Here is a 24,345-nt window from a genome sequence, read left to right on the forward strand (position 1 = left end):
AGCTCTGGTGGCAATAGTGCTTTATTCACAAAGCAGAATCAATAATTGCTTCCTATAATTTAGGCTATATACCATTATAGAAACCATTGCCCATAAAATTATACAGCACAAAAACAGTCTATTATTAAAACTTATAACCAATAGAAACAGACACTCCTCAAAATGGAATGGACTCCCTTGGAAGGTGGTAGACTCTCTTTCTGTGGATGGTTTTAAAGCAGAAGTTGGAGGGCTATCTGTCAGTTGTGATTCCTGCATTGCAGAGGTCCATAGAATCCTAGAATTGCAGAATTGGAAGGGATTCTGAGGATCATCTAGTCCAACCCCCTGCTAGATAAGGAACCTGTGGTCCTCCAGATGACGCTGAACTACAACTCCCATCACCCCAGGCTACTGGCCAGGGGTATCAACTGACTCTTTTGGTCTAGTATACTGTATGTGGATTGGGTCCCCTGCTGCACTCAGAAATGGAGACATTTTTATCATATGGAAATTTATACCATCTTTTTTAGATGTGGTTGGAGTATCCAAAAACAAATCAGGGTCATTCAACGGTATTAAGATGTCTGACAGACAGAATATCAACGTGTTAATCTTCCTCCATAATTGTAGTTCCATACTAGGAAAGGCTTACCCTGTTTAATATCTGTCTGCTACCTAGCTGTTAAAGGCATAAGAGCATTTTGGAGCATGATCCATGAAGAAATAAAGAAAATACTAAGAATATCATACAGTAAAAGGCCAGAGGCATTCCTTTTAGGAATTTTAAATGATGATATTCCAAAAGACAAAACTAAATTGTTCTTATACGCGACATCTGCAGCAAGAATCCTGGTGGCGAAGTATTGGAAAGGGAATCTGTTACCCACTAGGGGAGAGTGGTTACGTAAGCTTTCAGAGTATTTAGAATTAGCTAAATTGACAGATATAATAAGACAAAAACCAAAAAGTGAAGTGAAAAAGGAATGGGAGTGTCTAAATGAATACCTTAAAAGCCAAGGTTCAAGGACAGAAATCTGGCTGAGTCTGGAATAACCTTGTGAAGTGAAAGGATAAGAAAGAGGGATTTATATCTAGATGCTAGGATAGAGGTGATAAGGAAAACAGGAAGATACAATGAGAGATAAAGGAGGTGCTGTGGGATTGGTGGAAGTCAATGTTTGTTTTTCTTTTTAGTGTTTATATTATTCACTTGTAAGAAATGGATTTGGTTTTTTTAAATGTTGGTTTTTGTGTTTTGTGTATTGTTATTTTTCGATATTTTTTGTGTTGTTGTGTGGAAAATACTAATAATTTTTTTTTTTTAAAGGCATAAGAGCCCTGCTCTCCTCCAATGCCAACCCTAAACCATGCAAAGAAGTAAAGCTTCATGAGCTGTACTTGTAAATGAATTATGCCTCTGGTCTTTCATCAGCTGATCTTAGGGCTGGCAGTACTCCAATAATACAATACCAGGTGTAGTATTTCAGATGGAGGGGGGCAAATGTCATTTAAGATTTATAGCAATTTTGTTCAGCTACTCATGCTGTGATAAATTCAACATTTAAGTACAGTGGTACCTCGGGTTAAGTACTGAATTCGTTCCGGAGGTCTGTTCTTAACCTGAAACTGTTCTTAACCTGAAGCGCCACTTTAGCTAATGGGGCCTCCTGCTGCTGACGCGCCGCCGGAGCACAATTTCTGTTCTCATCCTGAAGCAAAGTTCTTAACCTGAGGTACTATTTCTGGGTTAGCGGAGTGTGTAACCTGAAGCGTATGTAACCTGAAGCGTATGTAACCTGAAGTGCATGTACCACTGTAGCAAGCAGTGCTCCACTTGTTGTGGTTATTTATTAACATGTTTCTGTAAACCACTTTGAGGGATTGGGGGGTTTATTTTACAATCAAGTGCTATAAAAATTTTATGAAATCAATAAAGTAAATAAATAACACATATATTTTTTTCTATGAAGACCTTCACAGATGGAACAACTAAATGGAGCAACGGCTGCTGACTTCAATCAAGGAGGAGAAGAGTGTAAACAACACAATAAACTGAAATGCTAGAAATTCAGCAATGGCAATTCATTGTTTGATGCCATGTTTCAAAAGTATCCTCTCAGTTAACAATGTATGCCAATGACTCAGGAGCCCCTCAGTGAGGGTTTAATTCTGCACATACCTATAAATTCACCACTGCTTCTTCCTTCCTTCCTTCCTTCCTTCCTTCCAGTCCTAGAGATTCCTTTTTCTTCCCCAAGCAGATATAGTCATGATATAGTCTGTTGTGGCGCCTACTGTAGGCCTGGGCAACTGGGTGACCTGTTATTTACAGTGGCCCATTCAGGGGCAGCTCATCCCATTTCACCACTTGAGGCAAAATGAGAATTGCTGCTTTGGCCTGCCGCTTCTGCCACCGCCGCTATACCTGCTGCTCTGCCTGCCCTGCTGCCTCCACCGCTGGCGTAGAAGTGGCGCCAATTTTGGGTGAGATCTTGTATGCTCTGCAAGATCTTGTGGGATTTTTAACACAATTGCAGCTGATACTGGCACTGCTTCAGTGCTGGCTGTGGGGCAAGCAGGGCACCCGGGGGCTGCTGCCTTAGGGGTTTCTGTCACCTGGCAGCCGCCTCAGTCTACCTAATGGCAGACCCAGCTTTGGGTCCGGAAGAGAAATCTCCCGTGTTTGTTGCCTGGGACTACAAAAGCAGATTTTTGACTCCTACCTGGTCAATGGGCTGCATTTTGATTGACAGCACCCAAATTGTGCTGGCAGAACCACCTGCTACTGGGTGTGATTGTGGGTGGATAGAAGTTTGAATTTATTCTGCTCCTATATCTGCACAGCTCTGTCATCTAGCAAGTTAAGCAACCTTTTAATACTCTTATTATTGCCGATGAACTAAACTTTTGAATCCTTTTTAAAAAACAAACAATTAAAATATTCTGGAAGGTTCTCCGTGTTATCTAAAGGATACGGGCTGGAAAATAGGTCAAATGCCACAAGTGTGACCAGACTGACCTTTCCATGAGTAAAGCTGACAGACAGATGCTTCTAAGTTTAGACAGAGTGTTCTGTGTTTTCTTATTGTATTATCCATATCATTCAGATTAATGTGATTTTTCTTTCACTTTAAATATTATTATATTAGAACAGTCTTCCCTCTTCTGTTTTACAAAACATGTATTTGTGCTAACTTGCTTGTATTTTTACTTTTATCCCTGTTTATCAGCTTGCAGTGCAATCCTGACCTAGACATGGCAGCGATTGAGCCAGGGGTAGTGGGATGGAGCCATCACAGCACAACCAGACCAAGGGAAATCTGACCAGTTGAATTTCTGTCAGTCACACACCTGTAAAAATGCAGAGCATCAGCCCTTTTAAAGGGAAAAATGGCAAAGATAAAGCAAAATTAAAAATTACCATATTTTCATTTTTCCAAGTACTATTTTTAAAAAAATACCTCAGATTTTTTGGAGCTAAAATTCACTTCATCGGATGCATAATTCTTGGTAATTCCTGATATCTTATGGAATAGTGCATTTGCCAGTCTCTAAAATGCTGCTAGAGAATTGTTTCATTTCTGCTGTTAGCCTTGGCTAGTTGGCTACCCATTATCAAAGGATTGAAAGGATACCAGAGTAATGTACCCAACACCACAAAGTGAGCCAGTGACAGGAGGATTTCACGGTTAAGTTTCCAGGTCCTCTCTCTGGTGTGCTTTTTTTCTAGAGGTATGAATACATGGAGGTTGTGGCCAATGGGCTCACTGGGAAGAAAATGTGCAGGCAATATTCTACCCAAAGGGTAATGCAGCCTAAAGGATTTGCCTATTAGCACCACCAACTCCTCCTCACAAACCACAACTCCTCTCATGGAGAAGACATGAACAGGAACTATAAGCATTTGTGGTGGACAAGGCGATCTATTGAAGGCTACAAGCCATGAGAGCTATGCTCTGCCACAACAGCCAAAGGCAGCAATGCTTCTGAAGGCCAGTTGATGGAAACCACTGGAAAGGAGAGGGCTGTTCTTGTTCTCAGATCCAGCTTGCAGGTTTCTCAGAGGTCAGCCACTATGAGAACAGGGTGCTGAACGAGAGGGGCCATTGGTGTGATCCAGCAGGCTCCTCTCATGTTCTTAAGCATCAGAAACAAATGGCAAGAGCATGTATAAAGTTCACCTGCCTCACCAACGAAGAACCCTCTGTATTTAATAAGGTTTCAAGTTGTCGCTCCATATAATGGGCTGCACCCCTTCATGTACAAAGCACACCCACTGAGGAAAAGAACAACTTGCTGCTTTGTATTCCTTACAGATGAAACAGGTGATGGTATGTGGATTAGTGGGTTGCACATCAAGGATTTGTCCAGGGGGCAGGTAATTGCCCCCCCCCCATAAGTAAATAAATAAAAACACTTAACCAAAGGAGGTTCTGTCCCGCCTCAACATAAAGCCTCCCCCCAGCCTCCCCCCCCATAAATCCTGGCTACTCCCATGTTGCACATCCTCCTTTCTTTCACTGGGCTTGCTCAGGAGACTACCATGGTAGCAGAATATACCCTAAATGTGTTATCCAAATTATTCCAATAAACGAATGCTTTTATTTGATTAATGGATTTGAGTAGAACTGTTTGGTTCAGCAGGTTTCTTCAGACTTCAGTTCATCTCCTGAAGAGCCTTGTTGAAGCTTTCTAGGGCATCCCTGAAGGACTTCAGCAACGTGGCTCCAAGTTCATTGCCCGTTTCCTGTATTGCTGCGTCATACCCCCCAAAGATGGGAGTAGAGGCCTTTATGTCCTCTCTCTTCGCCTGCAGTAAAATCATGTTAAGTTCCTCGGCTATTCTCTCATATTTTTGGTGATCAAATTTCGAAAGATCAGCTTCACCAATTGGGTAACTGATGTCATTTGCATAACAGTCTCTTGGGACTGGGAATTCAATGTATCTGAGTCTTGGAAAATCAATGAAAATGTTGAAAAGGCATTTCAGTGCTCGAGAAGATAGAGGATTTCCAAGAAATTTCAGCTCCTCTAGTTTCCGACAGGGGACCAACCCCAAAATCAGCATGTTTATGTGAGTGTCCTGAATGTTGCATTCCTCAAGGACGAGACTCTTCAGTGTGTGGGAGGAACGGTTCAGAAGCTTGAAGAAGGTGGATGGGTAAAGGTCAGCCACGTCATGGCCGCTGATATCAAGGACTTCCAGGGAGCCGGAATGAAGGCTGTTGGCTAAATAGGCCATGTCCACGTGGTTTAAAGAGCAGTTGGAAACATCCAGCACTTTCAGCGGGGTTTTCAGTGGGCTGGAAAGTTAAATATTAAAACAAAGTAAACAATTACATAATTCAGTTGCATTGGGTACTTAATAGGTTTATGAACGATGAGTGCAAGTGCATCATGATGGATGGAGGACATATTGTTGGTTTCAGTGGGACTTGTTCACGGAAGAATAAGAGGAAGGATTATAGCCACGGTTGAGCATGGATACAAAATTATGGACTTGAAAGATATCTCCAAGCCTTTGGCACTGAGCTAGGCTAGGCTATTCCTAAGCCACCCTTAATTGTTTAGTCAACAGATTAAAACAGCAGGATCAGATCAAAATATCTCCTTCAAACAACAAGAGAAACCAGTGGGAGGGCAGAAAACCAGAACCAAGCTGCTGGGGGAGTTGGGGTTGGGAGGAGACCTTCTTCTAACACTATGAACCATTTAGAAAATTAATGCCCAATCATCTCTCAGCTAAACCTGCACCCACTTTGAAAGGTAATACCCCTGGCTGAGGGGAGGAGGTACCTCACTGTGGCTCAGGTCAGGTGCCCAAATGCCTTAGGGGAGACCCTGATGTTGAGAATGAATAAAGACTATGTGTTTTGCGTATCCAAAGTATTTTGTAAATGACACACAGTACATTTTAGTGGCAGGAGACATATGCACAAGTTCCCTTGAAACTGTTCCATATGTGAAACACAAAACATTTTGTGTACAAGCCACTACTCCATGTTCCCCTGCAAGCAGGGCAGCATTTGTTCAGTGATGTGGCAGCTCTGGGTGGCCAGAAGAGATGGTTTCTGCCTTTCTGGTGGTCTCTTACAAGATCCCACAGCAGGATGCAGGGCTCAGGTGGGCTGTCCACCTGGAAACTTAAAAGCCTCCACTGCTCATCAGCTGTGGTCACCAACTTCCTTCTCTTTTCTCCTGCAGTGACTCTTGGGTCACTGGTTGTCAGGGCTGGAAAGGAATTTTACTCTCAACCAAAGTTGGCTCTGGATTGGGAGGTTCTTATCATTCCCTGATTTCCAGAGTCATTCTCCATTTAAAAAAAAAAAAGGTAAAGGACCCCAGTCGTGAACGACTCTGGGGTTGCAGTGCTTATCTGCTTCACTGGCCGAGGGAGCCGACATTTGTCCAGAGACAGTTTTTCCAGGTCATGTGACTGGCATGACTAAGTCGCTTCTGGTGAACCAGAGCAGCGCATGGAAACGCCGTTTACCTTCACGCCGGAGTGGTACCTATTTATCTACTTGCACTTTGATGTGCTTTCGAACTGCTAGGTTGGCAGGAGCAGGAACCGAGCAACAGGAGCTCACCCCGTCGCGGGGATTCGAACCGCCGACCTTCCAATCAGCAAGCCCAAGGCTCAGTGGTTTAGACCACAGTGCCACCCGCCCTTTGTTCTCCATTAGGTGTCTGTAATTGTATCACTACTTTGAGCAAAATGGCAGCAGTAGGGGGTGGGGCAGGCAATACACAAGCCACACCCCTAGCTTAGAAGGGCCCCAGCCTTGTGCCAGTTCTCCCCACCCCCACCCCCAGTTGCCTAGTGGGATCCCTGGTGCTTGGCTCACACCACATTAAGATATAACATTGTTCAACTCCCAGGGGTGTGTGGCTGCATTGGGTGCTCCCCAGACAATTGAAATAACTTTCCAACAGCAAGGGTTGAGTGGAATAGGGTCTAGTCCTTGTGCCACTTCCCTTGCCAACCCTGCTTATTGTTGCTTTGGGCATCCCTCTGTCTCAAAAGACAATGAAAGCTTCTTTCATCCCACTAAAGTGTGTGTGCTGTTGTGATTCCTGCCACTCCCATGAGGCGTATAATGCAGCTGCTGTACAAAGAGCAAGGTGGGGGTTTTTTTGCTAGTATTATTCTTCAAGTGGTTTTCTTATTTGGGGGGGGGGGGATGTGGCTAGGGCATGCCTCTGCTCAGAGCAATTTGCTGCCAGAAAATGTGAGGGCAGTGTGCCCTGAAAGGTCGGTTAAAAATCTTTTAAACAAATTTAAAAATAATGCTAGAGCCTAAAGCCACCAAGAATGGCACTGGCTTAGTTTTCCAAAGATTCATTAATTTTGCCTAGTGCCAGAGCTAAAACATCTTCAGATGCCATTCCTTTGGGTTTAGGTTGTACAGATGCAGCCCCTGATGATACAGAGGGGCCAGATGCTGATGCTCTTCGCTGCAGCCCAGTGTCTGTGCGAAAAGATCTGCCAGACCTCGTTGTTTTTTCTTGAAGCAAATCTATCTTTTCTTTTCCATCTGCCATAACACTCTAGTTAAAGCTCAAGGTCAGTCCCACGGCCAGAATTTGTTTTGAAGTGGAAAATTCCCCTGGCCCAGTTGTTGTTGTAACAATTTCAAACTTCCTCTAGGGGGACACAGTAGCAGTCAAAACTTGTTGCATTAAAAAAAACAACAACCTTTTTTAATCCCCCAATTCACAAAATGGACAACAGTTTCAATTTCAGTTAGTTTCCAGTTACTTTAAGACCAGGAGAAGCCAACCAGAAACATTGTATCTCTCTTGCAGAGTTAGCTGTCAAAAAGTACTCTATTCACCAGCAGTGCATTTCACAGTACGGCATTCTTATTGTCCATTGGCAGCCCGTTCCCAGGTTTTAAGCGGTGGATTTTAGCTTCCTTTCCTCTCTTTTTGCAGGAAAATATAGTTCATATCTTTCCCCCCTCCTCTCCTGCAGCCAAGGGGGGAAATCGCTTGTTTTGATGTTAGGATTATAGTCTTTTTCAAACGACTTTCAAGGTTTTAGTTTACAACTTCTTTGCTTTACTCCATTTACAAAGAACGGAAGGCGGACTTCCTGTTTGTGCCTCCCCGCTCCGGTGCTAAATTAAGTCTTTGTTCTCCTTTATTTCCAAATTTAACCTACTCACGGGTAGTTGTTTTTGTAGACAGATTGTCACAGGAAAAAGGCAGCGCTCTCCGGTAACGGCTGTGCGGCTTCGCTCCACGGAAGAAGCAGTTGACTCTCAGCACCGCACCGCTTGCCCCGCTTCGCTCCGGAGCCCGTAATTGGGTACCTTTACAAATTGGGGGGGGCACGAAAGGTGCCCGCCGAGTCCCACGGTTACAGGCTTCACCCGCCTGTGATTTTCTAAAGGGTCCCCGCTTCGCCGTAGCAGAACAGACCCAATTTCCATAGAGCCAGTCCCTCCGGATCAGAGGGAGTCCGCCATTACCGATGGCGCCACCCCGGAAGTAGCTGAAGCATCAATTAAAATTGATCAAAATACTACAAGCATTAATAATCTGGGACAGAAGGTGAACACAAATACAGAAACTATTGAGAAACTGCTACAGGAATCTACTTTGACCCGCAAGACAGCTGAAGAAGCAAAGGAAATAGCAGTTGCTGTAGAAGAGAAGATACCACCGATACATAGGCAACTTGAGGACCACAGGTCGATATTGTCTATGATTGAACTGAAGGAGAAACAAACGAATTTGAGGATCAGGGCCGTACCTGAACTTGAGAAAGACAATCTGACTGACTTTCTTATGCAGGAATTTGCAGACTTTTGGGACCTAGATTTGGAGAAGGAAGATTTTAAGATAGTGAGTGCTTTCAGGCTTGGAAGAGGAGGGAAGAAGAACAGGGTGAGAGACTGATCACCCTCCAAACAAAAGAGGAGAGAGACAAAATCTTGAGTCTGCACTTTCAGAAGACTTTGGAAATACATCAGTCAAAAGTGGAGATATTTAAAGACATTCCGAAATATCTTTTGGACCTTAGGTCCAATTATGGAGATTTGGTTGCCCTGTTGAGAAGCAACAGAATTATCTTTGGGAATTTCCCCAAGGCCTATCTTTCAGCTTCAAAGGAAGAAAGATAAAAATAAGATCAGTGGACGACAAAGAAAGATTTTTGAAAGACCACGGAGAAGCCCTGCAGAAAGAATTTGGAGAAGAGCTAAGAGCACTAGAAAGAGGAATATTAGACATTGCAAAAGTACCTTTTGGATTGGACTGCCCAGAGAAGGTGATACCACCGACAGAGCAGGAACAGGCACTTGGCTCAGTTGGAGGAAAAGTAAAGTAACTACATCATGGCTCTGCAACTATTAAGCTGGAATACTAATGGTCTCAACTCCCCCCAGAAAAGGAAAAGAGTTTTTCATTTATTAAAAAGGAACAATTGGACTTGATTTGTCTACAGGAAACACATGTGATAAGGCTACATAGAAAAGTACTGATTAACAAAAGACTGGGTCAGGAGTTTATCTCATCGGACAAAGTTAAAAAAAGAGGAGTAGTGATTTATGCAAAGGAGAGATTATCACCGAAATTTATCTTTAAAGATGACCAAGGAAGATTTGTGGCAATTGAAATTCAAATACAAGAAGAGAAATTTTTAATAGTAGGAGTTTATGCACCAAATGAGGGGAAATCTGAATTCTTTAAAAAGTTGCATGAGACCTTGATGGACTATTTGGACTATAATGTGATTTTGATGGGAGATATGAACGGAGTGGTATCTACAAATATGGACAAGGCACAAAGACAGGTAGTCACTAAGGATGGTAGACTACCGAAAACCTTTTTTGAAATGACAGACAACTTGGACTTAGTTGATATCTGGAGAACAAATAATCCCTTGGCTAGAGAGGGAAACTTCTTCTCTGAAGCCAAAATGACATGGACAAGAATTGACCAAATATGGGTAACTAGAGGAATGGCACCAAAGACAAGAAAAGTGGAAATTTGTCCAAAAACCTGCTCCGACCATAATGCCGTGAAGATGGAGATGAGACTAACACCAACTGGCTCTTTCAGATGGAGGATGAATGACACCTTATTTAGAGATGAAGAAGTGACTAAGAAGGCCCAAAAAAACCTTGAGAGACTATTTCGAGATAAATATGAACACTAATGTTGAAAAAAGAGTAATCTGGGACGCAAGCAAAGCGGTTATGAGAGGGTTCTTGATACAACAGAATGCAATAAAGAAGAGAATTCAAAATGAGAAGAAGGATAAAATTTTGGAGAAAATAAAGGAAAGTGAAAAGAAATTGAGAGCAAAACCAAAGTCGCAAGAGATCTTGAGAGAAATAAAGTTATATCAAAATACAATACATGAAAATGATGAATCAGGAGATAGAATGGAAAATTAAACAAATGAGACAAAAGACATTTGAGTCGGCTAATAAATGTGGGAAATTGTTGGCCCGGCAAATGAAAAAAAGACAAAAACTAAACACCATTATAAATTTAGAAGTGGAAGGAAAGAACATACAGAACCCAGTCGAGATTAGAAACTGTTTCCAGAGGTATTTTAAACAACTATATACACAAGGGCCACAGAAAGAAATTGATGTAGACCGATTTTTGAAAATAAATGGATTACAAAAAATCTCTCAATAAAATAAATTAATGCTGAACTATAAAATAACTGAACAGGAGGTAGAAGGTGCCATTCAGAATATGCAATTAGGTAAATCTCCAGGACCGGATGGACTGACTTCTAGATACTACAGATCTTTAAGAGAATGGTTAGTACAACCTTTAAAGGAAGTCTGTAATGAAATAATGGATGGGAAAAGGGCACCAGAGTCGTGGAAGGAAGCGTATATCACACTTATACCGAAAACAGAGACTGAAAAGACGCAGCTTAAGAACTACCGCCCCATATCACTGCTTAATGTGGATTATAAAATCTTTGCAGACATTTTGGCTAAAAGACTAAAAAAAGTGTTAGTGGAAGAGATTCATAAAGATCAAGCAGGCTTTCTCCCGGGTAGACACTTGTCTGATAATATGAGAAACATAATCAATATTTTAGAAAAATTACAAGTGAATATTAATACCAAGGCAGTTTTGATATTTGTGGACGCGGAGAAAGCTTTTGACAACATTTCTTGGAGTTTTATGAAGAAGAATCTACAGGGGATGGGGGTAGGTCAAGGCTTTGGAAACGGTATAAGTGCAATTTATTCAGAACAAAAGGCTAAATTAATTGTTAATAACGTGGTGACGGAGGAATTTAAGATAGAAAAAGGGACACGACAAGGTTGCCCAATCTCCCCATTGCTTTTTATATCGGTCCTGGAGGTCCTGCTGAATATGATTAGAAGGGATCAATTGGTTAAAGGTATACAAGTCGGAGCTAAACAGTACAAATTGAGAACATTTGCAGATGACTTAGTATTGACATTACAGGAGCCAGAATCTAGTACCAAAAGAGTTTTGGAACTGATTCAAGAATTTGGTCAGGTTGCAGGATTTAAACTGAATAAGCTAAAAATAAAGGTCTTAGAGAAAAATTTAACAGTGATTGAGAGAGAGAGGTTTCAGAATGAGACAGGTTTAACAGTGGTTAAGAAAGTGAAATACCTGGGGATTAACATGACAGCTAAAAATGGGAATCTATTTAAAGACAATTATGAAAAATGCTGGACTGAAGTGAAAAAAGATTTAGAAATCTGGTCAAATTTGAAGCTTTCACTGCTAGGCTGTATTGCTGCGATAAAAATGAATGTATTGCCTAGAATGTTGTTTTTGTTTCAAACATTGCAAATTTTGGATAAAATGGATTGTTTCAAGAAGTGGCAGAGATATATTTCTAGATTTGTCTGGCAGGGCAAGAAGCCTAGAATAAAATTTAAAATACTAACGGATGCAAAGGAAAGAGGTGGATTTGCCCTGCCAGACCTTAAACTTTATTATGAATCAGCAGCTTTTTGCTGGCTGAAAGAATGGCTGCTTCTTGAAAACACAGACATTTTGGATTTAGAAGGCTTTAACAACTTATTTGGATGGCATGCGTATTTGTGGTATGATAAGGTCAAAGCACATAAAGCATTTAAAAATCATATTGTCAGGAAAGCATTGTTTAATGTCTGGATAAGATATAAGGATCGACTTGAAAATAAAACCCCAAGGTGGTTGTCAGCGATGGAAGCGAAGGCTCAGAAAAAGCTCAATATGGAGGCCAAATGGCCGAAATATTGGGAAATTTTGGAACAAGAGGGAGACAGATTGAAATTGCAGAGTTTTGAAAAACTAAAAAATAAAGTGCGAGATTGGCTTCATTATTATCAGATAATGGAGGCATATAATTTGGACAAGAAAATTGGCTTCCAGGTGGAAAAATCAAAATTGGAAACAGAACTGTTAGAACCCAAAACCAAGATTTTGTCAAAGATGTATAACCTGCTGTTGAAATGGAATACTCAGGATGAAACGGTGAAATCTGCTATGATTAAATGGGCACAAGATGTTGGACATAACATAATGATGGCTGACAGGGAACAGTTATGGACCACAGGTATGAAGTTTACGGCATGTAATGCCTTAAGAGAGAATATTATGAAAATGATATACAGATGGTACATGACACCAGTCAAGCTTGCAAAAATCTATCATTTGCCCGATAATAAATGTTGGAAATGTAAAGAAACTGAAGGTACATTCTTTCACCTTTGGTGGACATGCCCAAGGATTAAGGCTTTCTGGGAGATGATCTATAATGAAATGAAAAAGGTACTTAAATATACCTTTCTGAAGAAACCAGAGGCCTTTCTCCTGGGCATGGTTGGCCAATTGGTGTTAAAGAAGGATAGACCTTTCTTTATGTATGCCACAACAGCAGCAAGAATACTTATCGCAAAACATTGGAAGACACAAGATTTACCCACTCTGGAAGAATGGCAGATGAAGGTGATGGACTATATGGAACTGGCAGAAATGACTGGCAGAATCCGAGACCAGGGAGAAGAGTCGGTGGAAGAAGATTGGAAGAAATTTAAAAATTATTTACAGAAACACTGCAAAATTAATGAATGTTAGAATGATGTTGGATTGAAGTTAAATGGTTTTCAGTAGCAATGTTAGAAAGGAATATGTAAAAATGGATTGTTAATAGGTGATAATTTAAAGTTATAATATATTAAGATGGAAGATTAAGATAAAACCAAAGAGGGAAAGGAATTGCTGAATTAACTAATTGAACTGGAATACAAAAAAGGGAGGTGTGAGGAGCTCAGGGAAACAAGCAAATGAAAGATAAGATATGGAAAGACTGATTTGTTTTTAACTGTTTTTACTTTGTATTTTCATTTTTGGTTTTTTTGGTTTTGTTTTTTTTACTTTTTTCTCTTATTTTTGTAATATGTCGAAACTTTAATAAATATCTTTAAAAAAAAAAAAAGAATGGCACTGGCATCCACATTTGCAAATATTTATTTTGCAGCAAAAAATACATCATGGAGGACTCCAGATGATCTCAGGTTCAATTCCTGAATCTCCAGTTAGATGGGATACAGGTAAGCAGGACTGTAAAAAGTCTTTCCTTTGGGACTTACTGCTAGACAGAGTAGACAATGCTAAATCAGATAAGCATCAGCATGACAATAAAAGAAAGCTTCATATGCTTTCCTTTTTTAATACGTTACATATTAGTCATAAATATTGTCTCAACTGCATCACCAGCAAGATCTGGAGCACATTACCTGAGTAGTTTACGTATCCTTCCCGTGAGTGTGGAAAATGCTAGGCTCAGCTCAGTCAGTTGAGTCATCTGGCTTAACTTTTCTCCAATTCCTACAAGAATGGCCTCATCCTCTGGGGTGAACCTTCGTACATCGAACGTCCTAGCTGGGAGTGTGAGCGACGTCAGCTGAGGAAAGTGGACGTTATTAAGGAGCATGTGCAAATGTTCCATTTCCAGCCGAACATTGTGGACTACTTCGAATTTGAGCAGCGAAGAGGGATCTGTAAGCTTTATGATGTAGAAAAGCTTCCGCAGGGCTAGGTTGTCCACTCGGAAGGAAGCACAGCGAATTTTTAGTGGGCAATGGCACCTCATAAGCAAGGCCTGGACAAGCAGCTCATAACTTCGTTCAGTAACAAAGACATCAGTAAGAACGTCAACCGAAATCTCAAACACATCTGGATTGAACTTCAGCCTTTGCATTTCAACAAGCAGATCATAGCAGATCTTCGACAGCAGCTCTGTCCTGGCCCAGCGTCCCATTGTTTTCCTACAGTTGCAGAGCTGAACTTCAACATCCTTTAGGCCTGTTAAGTCCACCACTTTGAGTCTCTTTGCATATGGAGATGAACAATTCAGCACATAGTCTCGGAGGCCGGTTAGGCAGCTGGTCAAGCACACGGAGCAGACTCTGCTACTGATGTCTTCCTGGTGGTCTATTGTCTTCCCCAACAGTTTTCCAATGTTAAGTTCCTTCAGTGGCCAGTTTGCCACCAAATCGTGAAGAACTTCCCCTTGTTCCTGTAAGTAACTTGCCTTAAAAAGAAGAGGGAAAAGGTTGTGTGCAACACTGCCAAGATTTCCTTTTATCAGCTCTGTGTTGGATACCAAAGCCCCAGCACTCAGGAACCGTAGAGAGTGCATTGCTGTCTTTTGATTCCTTCTGTTATACTGGATCTGCTCTAACAGAGGTTCTCTCTTGCTTGTCATTCTCTATTTTTAGCTGCAGCTGCTGCTGAGGGGCGTACGTGACATGTATTTGGAAGGTAAGAGGAGCAGTCATCTGCTGACCTGGTTACTATTTTGGTATCAGACACTTATTTGACACCTCTTTTTAATTGTCCAACTTTTATAAATTGACAAAGGCATAGCTGTGTTAGTCTGTTGCACTATAAACAAAAGAGTATTGTCATACCTCAAGGACCACAGAACAGAATGTAGTCTGAAGTTCATTGATATGATCCTGTGTGTTCAGTTGCAAATGATAAGTGGTAACAACTGATGTTTGTTTGTTTTCTAGGTCTGCCCTGTGGTACATAATTCACCTTGTTGATCTATTTGTTTGTTTTCGTTTTATAGGGTGAGTATGGTAGTCTGAGGGATGCCTGATTAAAAATCATGAGTTGTGATTTTTTTCTTTGATGAGTCTAAACAAATGCAGACATGTACAATGAATTTTGTGGTGCGTTCTGGGTGGAAGCTGGAAATATGGCAGTATGTGTATTGGTCAATAGGTTTCCTGTGTAAGGTGATGCTTATAGGTCTGCTATAAGCTTGCACAATAGGGTGCTGAATGAACCTCTTTGGTGGACTGGTCATTGAAGTTTTGAGGGAACTGCTCAAGTGTCTCTTGCCTGTGTCCAGATGATAGTGGTGCCACCAATGTATCTCACAGAGGTTGTGATGCTGGAAAGTCACGTCTCAGTTTCCTCTAAGCAGTCCAGCCTTCACCAACCTAGCTGGACAGGTTTGCAAAGGTTGATGATGATGATGATGATGATGATGATGATTACTTTAATTCATTTCATTATCTGTCATTCACCATAAGGTCCCAGGGTGGGTTACAACAATTAACATTAATATTAAAACACAACTATTACACAATACTGTATTAAAAATAACAATGACAGCTCCATAATGGATGGCTTTTTTGCAATACAAATTGCATACAGGTGGCCTCATCCAGATTGGGACTGTACTGCAGGGGTGGGGGTATCTCCAGATCTTTTCCCAGATCTTTTTTCATTACATATGGCTCCCTGTACATCCCTGCCAATCACATATTATAGGTTTCTGACACTAAGCCTTACGAATGTGATTGGTGCTGAAAGTGAGTCCCTTTGAAGTAGTCACATCATGATGACACCAGGTCGGCAGCCCTTGGGGGGATGGGGGAGGAAAAGACCTGGCCATCCCCACCCCTACTTTAGATTTATGGGAGGATTCCAAAATCAAGTTTTCAAAGCTTGTAATGGTTCAGTTTGCTTTCAGGGCAACTATCAGATTGGAAGCACAATGCAGCATTTACTGAATCTGTTGACAACTTAGTGAGGATTCCAGTGGTGCTCATGCGCCTTTAAATGGCTTTGCTTCTATATGCAGGTCCCTCTGTCTGTAAAGGGGACCCCTGACCATTAGGTCCAGTCGTGATCGACTCTGGGGTTGTGGCGCTCGTCTCACATTACTGGCCAAGGGAGCCAACGTACAGCTTCCGGGTCATGTGGTCAGCATGACTCTGGCGAACCAGAGCAGTGCACAGAAACGCCGTTTACCTTCCCGCCAGAGTGGTACCTATTTATCTACTTGCACTTTGACGTGCTTTCGAAATAAAGGGTGGCCCATAATGGGCATTCTAGGAGAGACTGCAGGGCTGGTTTGTGATTCACAAGGTGACAATATAAAAGTGGAGAGAGAACCTGCACATTATTCCTTGTATTGCGGGTTCTGCAAAAGCTGGAAAGTTACTATTTCCAAAAAAAATGGAATCTTAGGATTATATTCAGTGTGTATGTGCTACCCCCCTTGCCCAGTTGCCAACACCCAATATTAGGACTGTAGTGATCCCAAAATGATTATCTTCTTTTCCAATGTGCCTGTAATAAAAACAAAGTTTCCTCTGAATTGTTTAGAATTTAAAAAACAAAACAAAAATTGGACAGCTTTTGTGGATTAATAGCTACTCTTCGTGACTTAGATGTACCACTTGCTGTTTACTGTTTCAACAATTTTTCATCCTTATTTGTATGATGCATAAAGATAAAAAAATATGGGCCTGCTTGCTTTATCCTATGTAAAACCCTTCTCCTATATACCTATTTTCCAAGACCCTTGATATTTGAAGAATGATTCTTGAGACTCCCTATTATTGAGTAAATTATGAAAAGTCTGGCATTCCTTGACTGAAAGCCAGCCACAGTTCCAGAGAAACCCGCAAGTAAGGAATGAAGGAAACATCCCCCCCCCCATCTCAATCTCAGCAGTTATTATACTGAAGGTCCCCAGAGGTAGGGTTGCCAGACAAAAGTTTTTTTGTTGAGCTTTTTTAAAGTTCTGCCCAAAGTTGCTGAGCTTTCCTTGCTCCGTCTCTGGAGCTGCTGTTCTCAAAAGGGGGGTGGGGGGTTTCAAGCTACTATTTTAAAGGAAATTCACCAAAACTTACACTACCAGCATGGGCTGCCATACCTCCAGATTCTCCTGGACAATTCAGGGATTTCCACCCAGACAGTTTCCAACAGCCAAATTCCAGCTATGTCTGGGAAATTCCAGGCATATGGCAACCCTACCCAGAGGCGCCCCTGAGATATCCTTGAATTTGCCTATTTAAAAAACATCCTTCCACACAAGGTGCAAATTTTATGAATTAGTGACACAGAAATGTTGTTTAAAAAAGAAAAGAAAAAAGGATCATGTACTAAATCAGTAAAGGATAATACAAATGTTTTATTTATTCTTCCATCTTTTAAAATATATCATACATGGCAATGTTTGACTAACAAAAATAAAGCTACTTGAAGAGCATATGAACAACACGTATACTTTTTTATTTAGTTTGACATAAATTCTGTTCTCAAAGTATGTGGGTGTTCCCTAAAGGGGTCTAAGGGGGGCAGACACTCTCTAGGGGAGGTTCAAGTCCTTCAAACACAGTTTGCGTGCCCTCTGATGGGGCAGGGAAACAGATGACCACACTCCTGAAGGCCAGAGCAACGTGGTCAAGCTGTGCTGAACAAGCCATGGGTGAATGGAAAATGATATGAGTGTATAGCTGAAAACTTATATATATATTTTTTAATGAACAAGCCATGGGAGGCTCAGCTCTGAAATTCTGCTCCCTTCATATAGCGGAGCAAGTAACTTGGTCAGTGCAGGAAGACCACCTCAAATGAAAGAGTGAAGACACATGAAATATATAAAGCGAAGTCACTGGAGAGTCTTCCTGGGTTTGTAAGTGGTGAGATGTATATTTCTTTTGGATCATACGCTGGGTCAGCCTTTAGTCTTGCTCTTCCCCTCACCTTTCTCTCTATACCAGCGGTTCCCAATTAGCTAATTACTGAGGACCCCCTATTTTTAAAAAGCCAGGCCACAGACCCCCTACTTTTGAAAATTTTGATTACTCTATGGTAGTTGCCTCTGCAAAGCAATTTTTGAACAACATGTGGGGTAGCCCCAATAAGCAAAGGATTTTAGGTATGCTAAAAAACAGACTAGGGCTGAGCGATATCTTGTTTTCAACATCACGATACATCAGCAGCTAAACATCGTAATATCCTGATTTATAGCAATGTCTGAAGTTGGAGATCAGGTGTGGGGATGAGGGAAGGACCAGTCACAGAGATTGGATGTGGGGGGGGGGAGAGGGGAGGAAGTGGAGTCACCTCCACTGCATGGCTTGAGTGGGAGGGGCTGGGGCTGGGGGGGGGAGCCTTCACCAGTGGGGCAGCCAGCGAAGATGCACATCCACGGTGGCTGTTGTTGCTTTCCTGCTGATTAAGAAAAGCTGCTCTGCCTCAATGCCATGGGAAGGTAGTGCCACAGGGCCTTGAAGTGAGGGCGATCAGCTGCCCTGGTCTCCGTTAGTGTGAGGGACGGCAGCTCAGATCAGCAGTGTTATTCTCACGCAAGGAGTGATATAACACTGTATATTGCTGGGTCAAAATCATTCTCACGGTGTGATTTCAAAAATGATTTTGGACAATATATTGAAAAGTCGCATAGTGCTAAATCAGACCATAAAATTGTTGATATTACCATGCAAAAATGACAAAATATTTGGGGGGAGGCAAGGGATGGTGCCATGGACCCCCTGAGTGCGTTCTGCAGACCCTCACAGGTCCCCGGACCCCTAATTGGGAACCCCTGCTCTATACTATAGTTCTGTAAGAAAAATTGTCATCATGATGCAATTTGCCTGGCAACCAGGCAGCCAAGCCAACTGCAGTGTGACAACAGAATAGCAGGCAGGCAACCCAGGTGGGCTGCCAAGGAAGAAACTCTAGTGACATTTGTTGGGGGGGGGGGTTTAGAGAGTGGGTTTGGCACACCACAGCCTAAGATATTCCTCCATTAAATGTGACTGGAGCAATGTTTAAAGAAGGGTGGGAAGCACTTCAGATATTGGTCTGGCAAACTGCTTTCTAAAGTGCCCATCCTTCTGTTAAACTTTAGATTAGCTGTGAGGGAAGGGAGCAGGTGTTTGGGTTGAGCTGGGCAGCTGAGTGAGCGAGGAGTGGGAGGCAGAGTGGGCGAGGGGTATGGTCAAGTGCAAAGGGTGGGGATGGCCAGGGGTGGGGAGAGGAGTGCAAGATGGGTGGGGATTGGCAAGTGGAGCGAGCAGTGTGATGCGTTCGGGTGTCAGAGTTTGTGTGATCAAGGCACCCATGCTTCCTAGTTTTAGTGTGTGTTAGAAATCACTCAGTGTTTGAAGAGTTAAACTGGAAGTCACTTAAAGGCTGGACTCAGCTTCCCCTGTTGAGGAGATCACTTGAGAGATGGGCCTTTAACAGAGAACAAAGACGACAGGGAGCTGGGCCATCAGCAATACAAGAGGTGGGTGGAGTCCCGCCCCGAGATTGTTAGTTGGAAGACAATGCCGGTGGTTTTTTTAGGAGGAAGTTTTAGGTTTTCAGTTGGCTGTGGTGTGATGGGGGGGGGGGCTCTGTTAAATGGAACCCCTTCATCCTGGGCTCAGGCTGAATATATGTGTCAATGAAACCCAATATCCTAAAGACACCACAGTCTCCGCTGTGCCTCATTTCCAACGGAAATACAAACGCTGGGTAAGCGCCTTGACCCCTGGAATCTTGCACCACTTGGAGATTAGGGAGGTGTGTAACAATGTGTGTGTGTGTTTGCTAAGTGCCGTGTGAATTTTTATCCATTTATTCATTCACCTTATTGAAAGATGGAAACATTCTCAGCATAGTCCAAAACTGCTTCAGGGGTTGAGAAAGGGATATTTTAACTTTAAACACACTGGTCAACTGGCACCTTTCACAGCTAGCTATTGCTGCAAACTTGCAGAAGCCTTCTCCCCTCAGTGTGAAGTTGGCCCCAGAGGGGACAAAGTAAGTTTGTACTGTACTGAATATTCTGAGGGTGCTTTCACAGTGACTCTGTTACTCACATACAATTTTTTTACTTATCTTCATCCAGTTCCATGCACTCTTGTGTTAGAAAACTTCAAAATTCTGCACCAAGCATAGCTGCTTTCTGCACCCGGTATAAATTGTGAAAATTAAATTTGTATTTCCCATTTTTCTATGTTTTCAAAGCACAAGTGCTGATCTTTGTCAAAATGTGTTTGTGGTTGCCTGTAGCTTAATATCCATCTAGGCTGAAGGTGTTTGGACAGTTAGAAAACTTGTGCTATTGGACTTGTTAAACTTCTTTTCTCAGTCTGGAATTTGCGCTGAAAATGTCTGAGAATCTCTACCGTAAAGAGCTACAGAAGCTTATTTCTATTCTTACTATCAGAAATATTTCAATATTCTAACCACACTTGCTTTAAAACCTGGACTGTATGCTACTAAAAGTTTTTAAGAGTCTGCCATGAAAACGAGCAATTAATAATGCAGAACAATAAAATTAATATTTACAAACAAATCCAGCCACAATTTGTACATTTTTTACACAAAATACTTTCTGCATTTACAGGATTTCGAAAAATATAGTAACAACTAAATCTCACCAGTTATATACAAAAAAGAGGTCAAAAGTAAAGGAAGGGAATCAAAACCAAACTTCCTAATACAAACAAGGATACATTTTCCCCCCTCCGAAGAATGCCACCTGGACTCAGAGCTGCAGGTTCTGCGAGGTTCAAGTTTTAGAAATTTGTATTATGGATTCTGCACCAAATCATCCTGGAAAATGACGAAAGTTATTATTATTCAGAAGCAGTGAAAAGAAAAAAAAATTGTTTCTAAAAGTTTGGCTGCAATAAATCGTATGCGATTGCTCAGATGAAATTAATTTGGAATAATCTGCAATATCTGAATTAACACTTTGTAAAATCTTTTTAATCCTAATTGTCTAAACAATAGGCCCAACTGAACCTGTTTGTGGTGTAGAATTGCACACGTGGATTTGGATGCCAGTAGCACATCTGCTTGGCCCCAAGACCCATTTATGTCTGCAAAGACTTCACCCCCTGCTCTCCATGCATGAGCACAAGGGTCGGGGTGGGGCTCAGTATGACTGATGTACCATCTGTTAAAATGTAGAGTTCTGTGAAGACTTCTTGTTGGACACATGGATTATGTATTGGATCTGTGAAATCTAATCCTATTTAGCCAAGGTCTTTGTCACGCTGTTTCTTCTCTGCAGAAGAGGCCTGGTTAATAACATCGCCCATCATTAACTCCGCTGTGTGGATGAATGAGACGGGGGCACTGAGGCGGCAGACCTATGCGCTATTTCCAAGGGGAAAGTCTCACTGATCATAGTGGGACTGACTACGGAAGAGGCATGCATGATGGAATTGCTCTGCTGAGGACCTCCAGTACAAGACAATCTGCCATCTGCTATGTCTCAGTTTCCAAGTGCACACAATGTCAGCACTCTAGGGCTCTGGTCTTCAACCGATGGGCCACGATGTACCAGGTCACAGCCTGATCTAAGGTGAGTTGCAAAAGCAGTATAATTTCATGTGGATTGTGCCCTCTTCCCCATGGGTTATGATTTTCATAACAAAACATAAACACCAACACATTACTATTACGCTATATGGGGGGGGGGACCCTTTGTGGCATATAGTAACATAGAGCATACAGCCACTCAATATAATATCTGGACATAATGCTGCAAGAGAATCTCCCAAAAGCAATTTTTTGAGGATGGAGAGAGAGGGGGATTGTTTTCGTACACGATAAGGACCCCACAATCTATTTGGATCAGCCAGGGATCTACCGGTAGAGCACAGTCTACTGGTTGGACACCCCTGCGTCTAGTTCAGCAATCCCTGAAGTACAGAAAAAGGAGCACTCAGCAGATGGAAAACTAAATTGGACAAACTGCTCTAAGTGCTGGTTTGCTTATTATATGTTCAGAAGCTCAAGCCATGGTGAGAGATGTGATGTCTTGATTGAGCCATAGTGTGGGATTTTCATTTGAACCTGGTGAGCCCTCCAGCACCAATGAAGTTGGAAAGGTAAGGACTATCTCCTACCCTTAATGCCATGAGTAGCAACTGAGTGATGCTAGTAAAACATCCTCACTCTCATTTCTATGTATTTACACCTAATGAAGGAAAACACTCACAGCAGGGACATACTGGCTGCTGGGCTTTGATCTGAGGTTCTTCTCTGAGAGGACAGGAGATGTGCATTGCGATGCGGGCTTGGAACCAGGGCTTGAAGTGCCTTCATCAAGAAATGTCTCCGCGAGGAGTGGGGAGAATCCAGCCTGGGCAGAACAGCTGAAACCACCTGAGCTTTCACCGGACGTGCACTGGGATGACTCTGAACTCTCTGTAACTACAGGAAGTAGGAAGGAAGAGACCATTGACATTAGAGGCTGCGGCCAGCCTATTGTTCAACAGGAATTCCAGCAACACAACTGAAAGAAAGTAAACTTACAATCTGTGATGTTTTCAAGATTATGGGTCTTTGTAAACTGTGCCAGCTGCACACTATACAAGGTATTCTTAGCCTGTACACAAACATTTGACTAATGAAATATATGTCGGCATTGTCAGGACACAAGTCTGTGTGAGTCTTGAACTGTTGACCTGAGGAACGCCAGGCAGGAACGGAGCCTGGACACAACCACTTTGCTTTGGTCAAAGCAGGAAACTGCAAGGCAACTAGCCAGATTCCAAGGCACCTTGACTGTATGCTTTTTAGCACCTGCTGAAGACATTCTTATTTAGACAAGTCTAAGTCAATGCAGGTATCTAGAAAGTTTGTATGAATTCTAATTTGTTTTAATATATTCTACTAGGATTTTAACTTTTTTTGGAAGGTTTTAAATTATGGTTGTATTTTTTTAGCGATAATTTTTCGTTTCATCTTTTTTGTAAAGTACTTTGAGGTTTTTTCCTACAATCAAACAGTATATAACGTTAATGAAATATAAATAAATGGTTGGCCTTCCCTAATTCTGGTATTGCAATGCACTCACTCATTGAAGGCTGGCTCCCAATGTCCTGTTCCAGCTCATCTTCCTCAATACAGGCTCTGACATCGTACGACCAGTGGTAAAAAGGAGGTCCCACCAAGCCTGGGTGAGACGGGGCGGAATATATGTGCAGATTTAGCGAGCCCAGGATGGAAGATGAGGACTGGCTGCTCGAGGAAGATGTGCTGCTGTTTGAGATGGTGGAGTGGGGCCTCTTAAATGGCGTAGAGTGGTCAAATGAAGAAACAGCTATTGAGGCACGGCTCCTTGACTCTGGCAAAACAAACAAAAATATCTCTCTCAAGACCCATAAAGAGCCAAGTATATACAGTAAAAAGTTATGTCTAGAAAAGTTGTAGAGAAGAGGAGGTGGTGGTGGTGGGGTAGAGCAATTCCTTCAAGTGCAAAATATCCAAGTTCAATCCCTGGCATGTCCTGTTGAAAGACTCTTCTATAACTCTAAAGACCTTGCCTGATACCCTGGAGCACTGCCAATAAGCGTCTACAATCACTAGACTAGATGGACCAATGGCCTGGCTTGATATAAAGCATATTTATATTTCAGGGTGTTTCCAAGGATCCCAGAATTGGCACAGTCTACCTAAGCCTCTCTCACTCCACACAGAGGCTGCATTTGGAATGTTTGAAAATACTTCTTCCTTCTGTGTTGTTACAGGACCAAAATCACCATGGAATTGGTCTGCTGTGGAGAATGTTAACATGCTACACATCTTCTCAAATTGTGTGCCGCAAGATGTCTACTGGATCATGGATGCACATGAGGCTGGGCCGAAGCCAATTCTGAAGGGCAGTTTGATGGCACATTTATTTACAGAGTCACCGTCTTTTCCATTTGAAAACACCCTAAGTGGTGAATTATCACTTGAGAATTTAAAGGCTTGTTATGTGAGACCAAGGCAAGCTGATGGTCTGCCTGAGAAGAGAGGAGGAAGAATATTCATGGAAAGCGATCCTTTTGCTGCTCTGGCTCTGGTTGAAAGAGCCTAAAGGCTTGGGAGTGTCTTAGTGGGATTTTTGCTTTTCAAAAATCTGAGGGTCTCAGTTTCAAAATTCATTTGCCTTGTGGCAAGGTGATGTTGCTATTGAGGAACAGAACTTGCAGAACTAGCTGTGAATTTTTTCCATGGGGGTGGGGATATCCAATAAAATAATTTTTGTAAGAAGTGGACAAGAAATTTAAAAGAGTTGCCAAAGGAGTGAGGGAACGCATCAAACTG

At 42.1% G+C, this 24,345-nt stretch overlaps 2 protein-coding genes and 1 long non-coding RNA gene across 5 annotated transcripts in view; 1 reads left to right on the forward strand and 2 right to left on the reverse strand.

Moving 5' to 3' along the window:
* Positions 1–3: 3 nt before the first annotated feature.
* LRRC14B (leucine rich repeat containing 14B) lies at positions 4–14,765 on the reverse strand. The gene is made up of 2 exons (XM_080976809.1): positions 13,728–14,765; positions 4–5,285 (listed from the first exon to the last, which is right to left on the reverse strand). Exons 1-2 carry the CDS (start codon positions 14,696–14,698, stop codon positions 4,640–4,642), a joined length of 1,617 nt encoding a protein of 538 aa, XP_080832935.1. The 5' UTR covers positions 14,699–14,765; the 3' UTR covers positions 4–4,639.
* Positions 14,683–24,342, forward strand: LOC308460677. Its single transcript, XR_013978714.1, has 4 exons — positions 14,683–14,754; positions 15,009–15,068; positions 21,317–21,610; positions 23,784–24,342. It is a non-coding gene; the product is annotated as an uncharacterized lncRNA (long non-coding RNA).
* The window catches only part of PLEKHG4B (pleckstrin homology and RhoGEF domain containing G4B), a 79,267-nt gene continuing 70,023 nt past the window's right edge, over positions 15,102–24,345 (reverse strand). For 2 of the 3 annotated variants that reach the window (XM_080976462.1, XM_080976461.1), the window contains exons 21-23: positions 23,111–23,380; positions 22,250–22,464; positions 17,409–20,853 (exon numbers count right to left, since the gene is read on the reverse strand). In XM_080976462.1, the coding sequence (XP_080832588.1) occupies positions 20,830–20,853; positions 22,250–22,464; positions 23,111–23,380 (509 nt within the window). In that variant the 3' untranslated portion in view covers positions 17,409–20,829. Of the gene's footprint in view, positions 15,448–17,408; positions 20,854–22,249; positions 22,465–23,110; positions 23,381–24,345 lie in introns of those variants that run through there. The other variant, XR_013978542.1, reaches the window with a different exon arrangement.

Source organism: Podarcis pityusensis, assembly GCF_964106645.2.
Source record: "Podarcis pityusensis genome assembly, chromosome: 13".
NCBI classification, from domain to species: Eukaryota; Metazoa; Chordata; class Lepidosauria; order Squamata; family Lacertidae; genus Podarcis; species Podarcis pityusensis.

What these genes read in the sequence shown, in the direction of transcription:
- LRRC14B (XM_080976809.1), bottom strand. Translation starts at nt 14,698, where the DNA reads ATGACAAGCAAGAGAGAACCTCTGTTAGAGCAGATCCAGTATAACAGA. An exon ending in AGGATACGTAAACTACTCAG is followed by an intron (nt 5,286 to 13,727) that starts GTAATGTGCTCC and finishes TTAACTTTCCAG; the next exon opens with CCCACTGAAAACCCCGCTGA.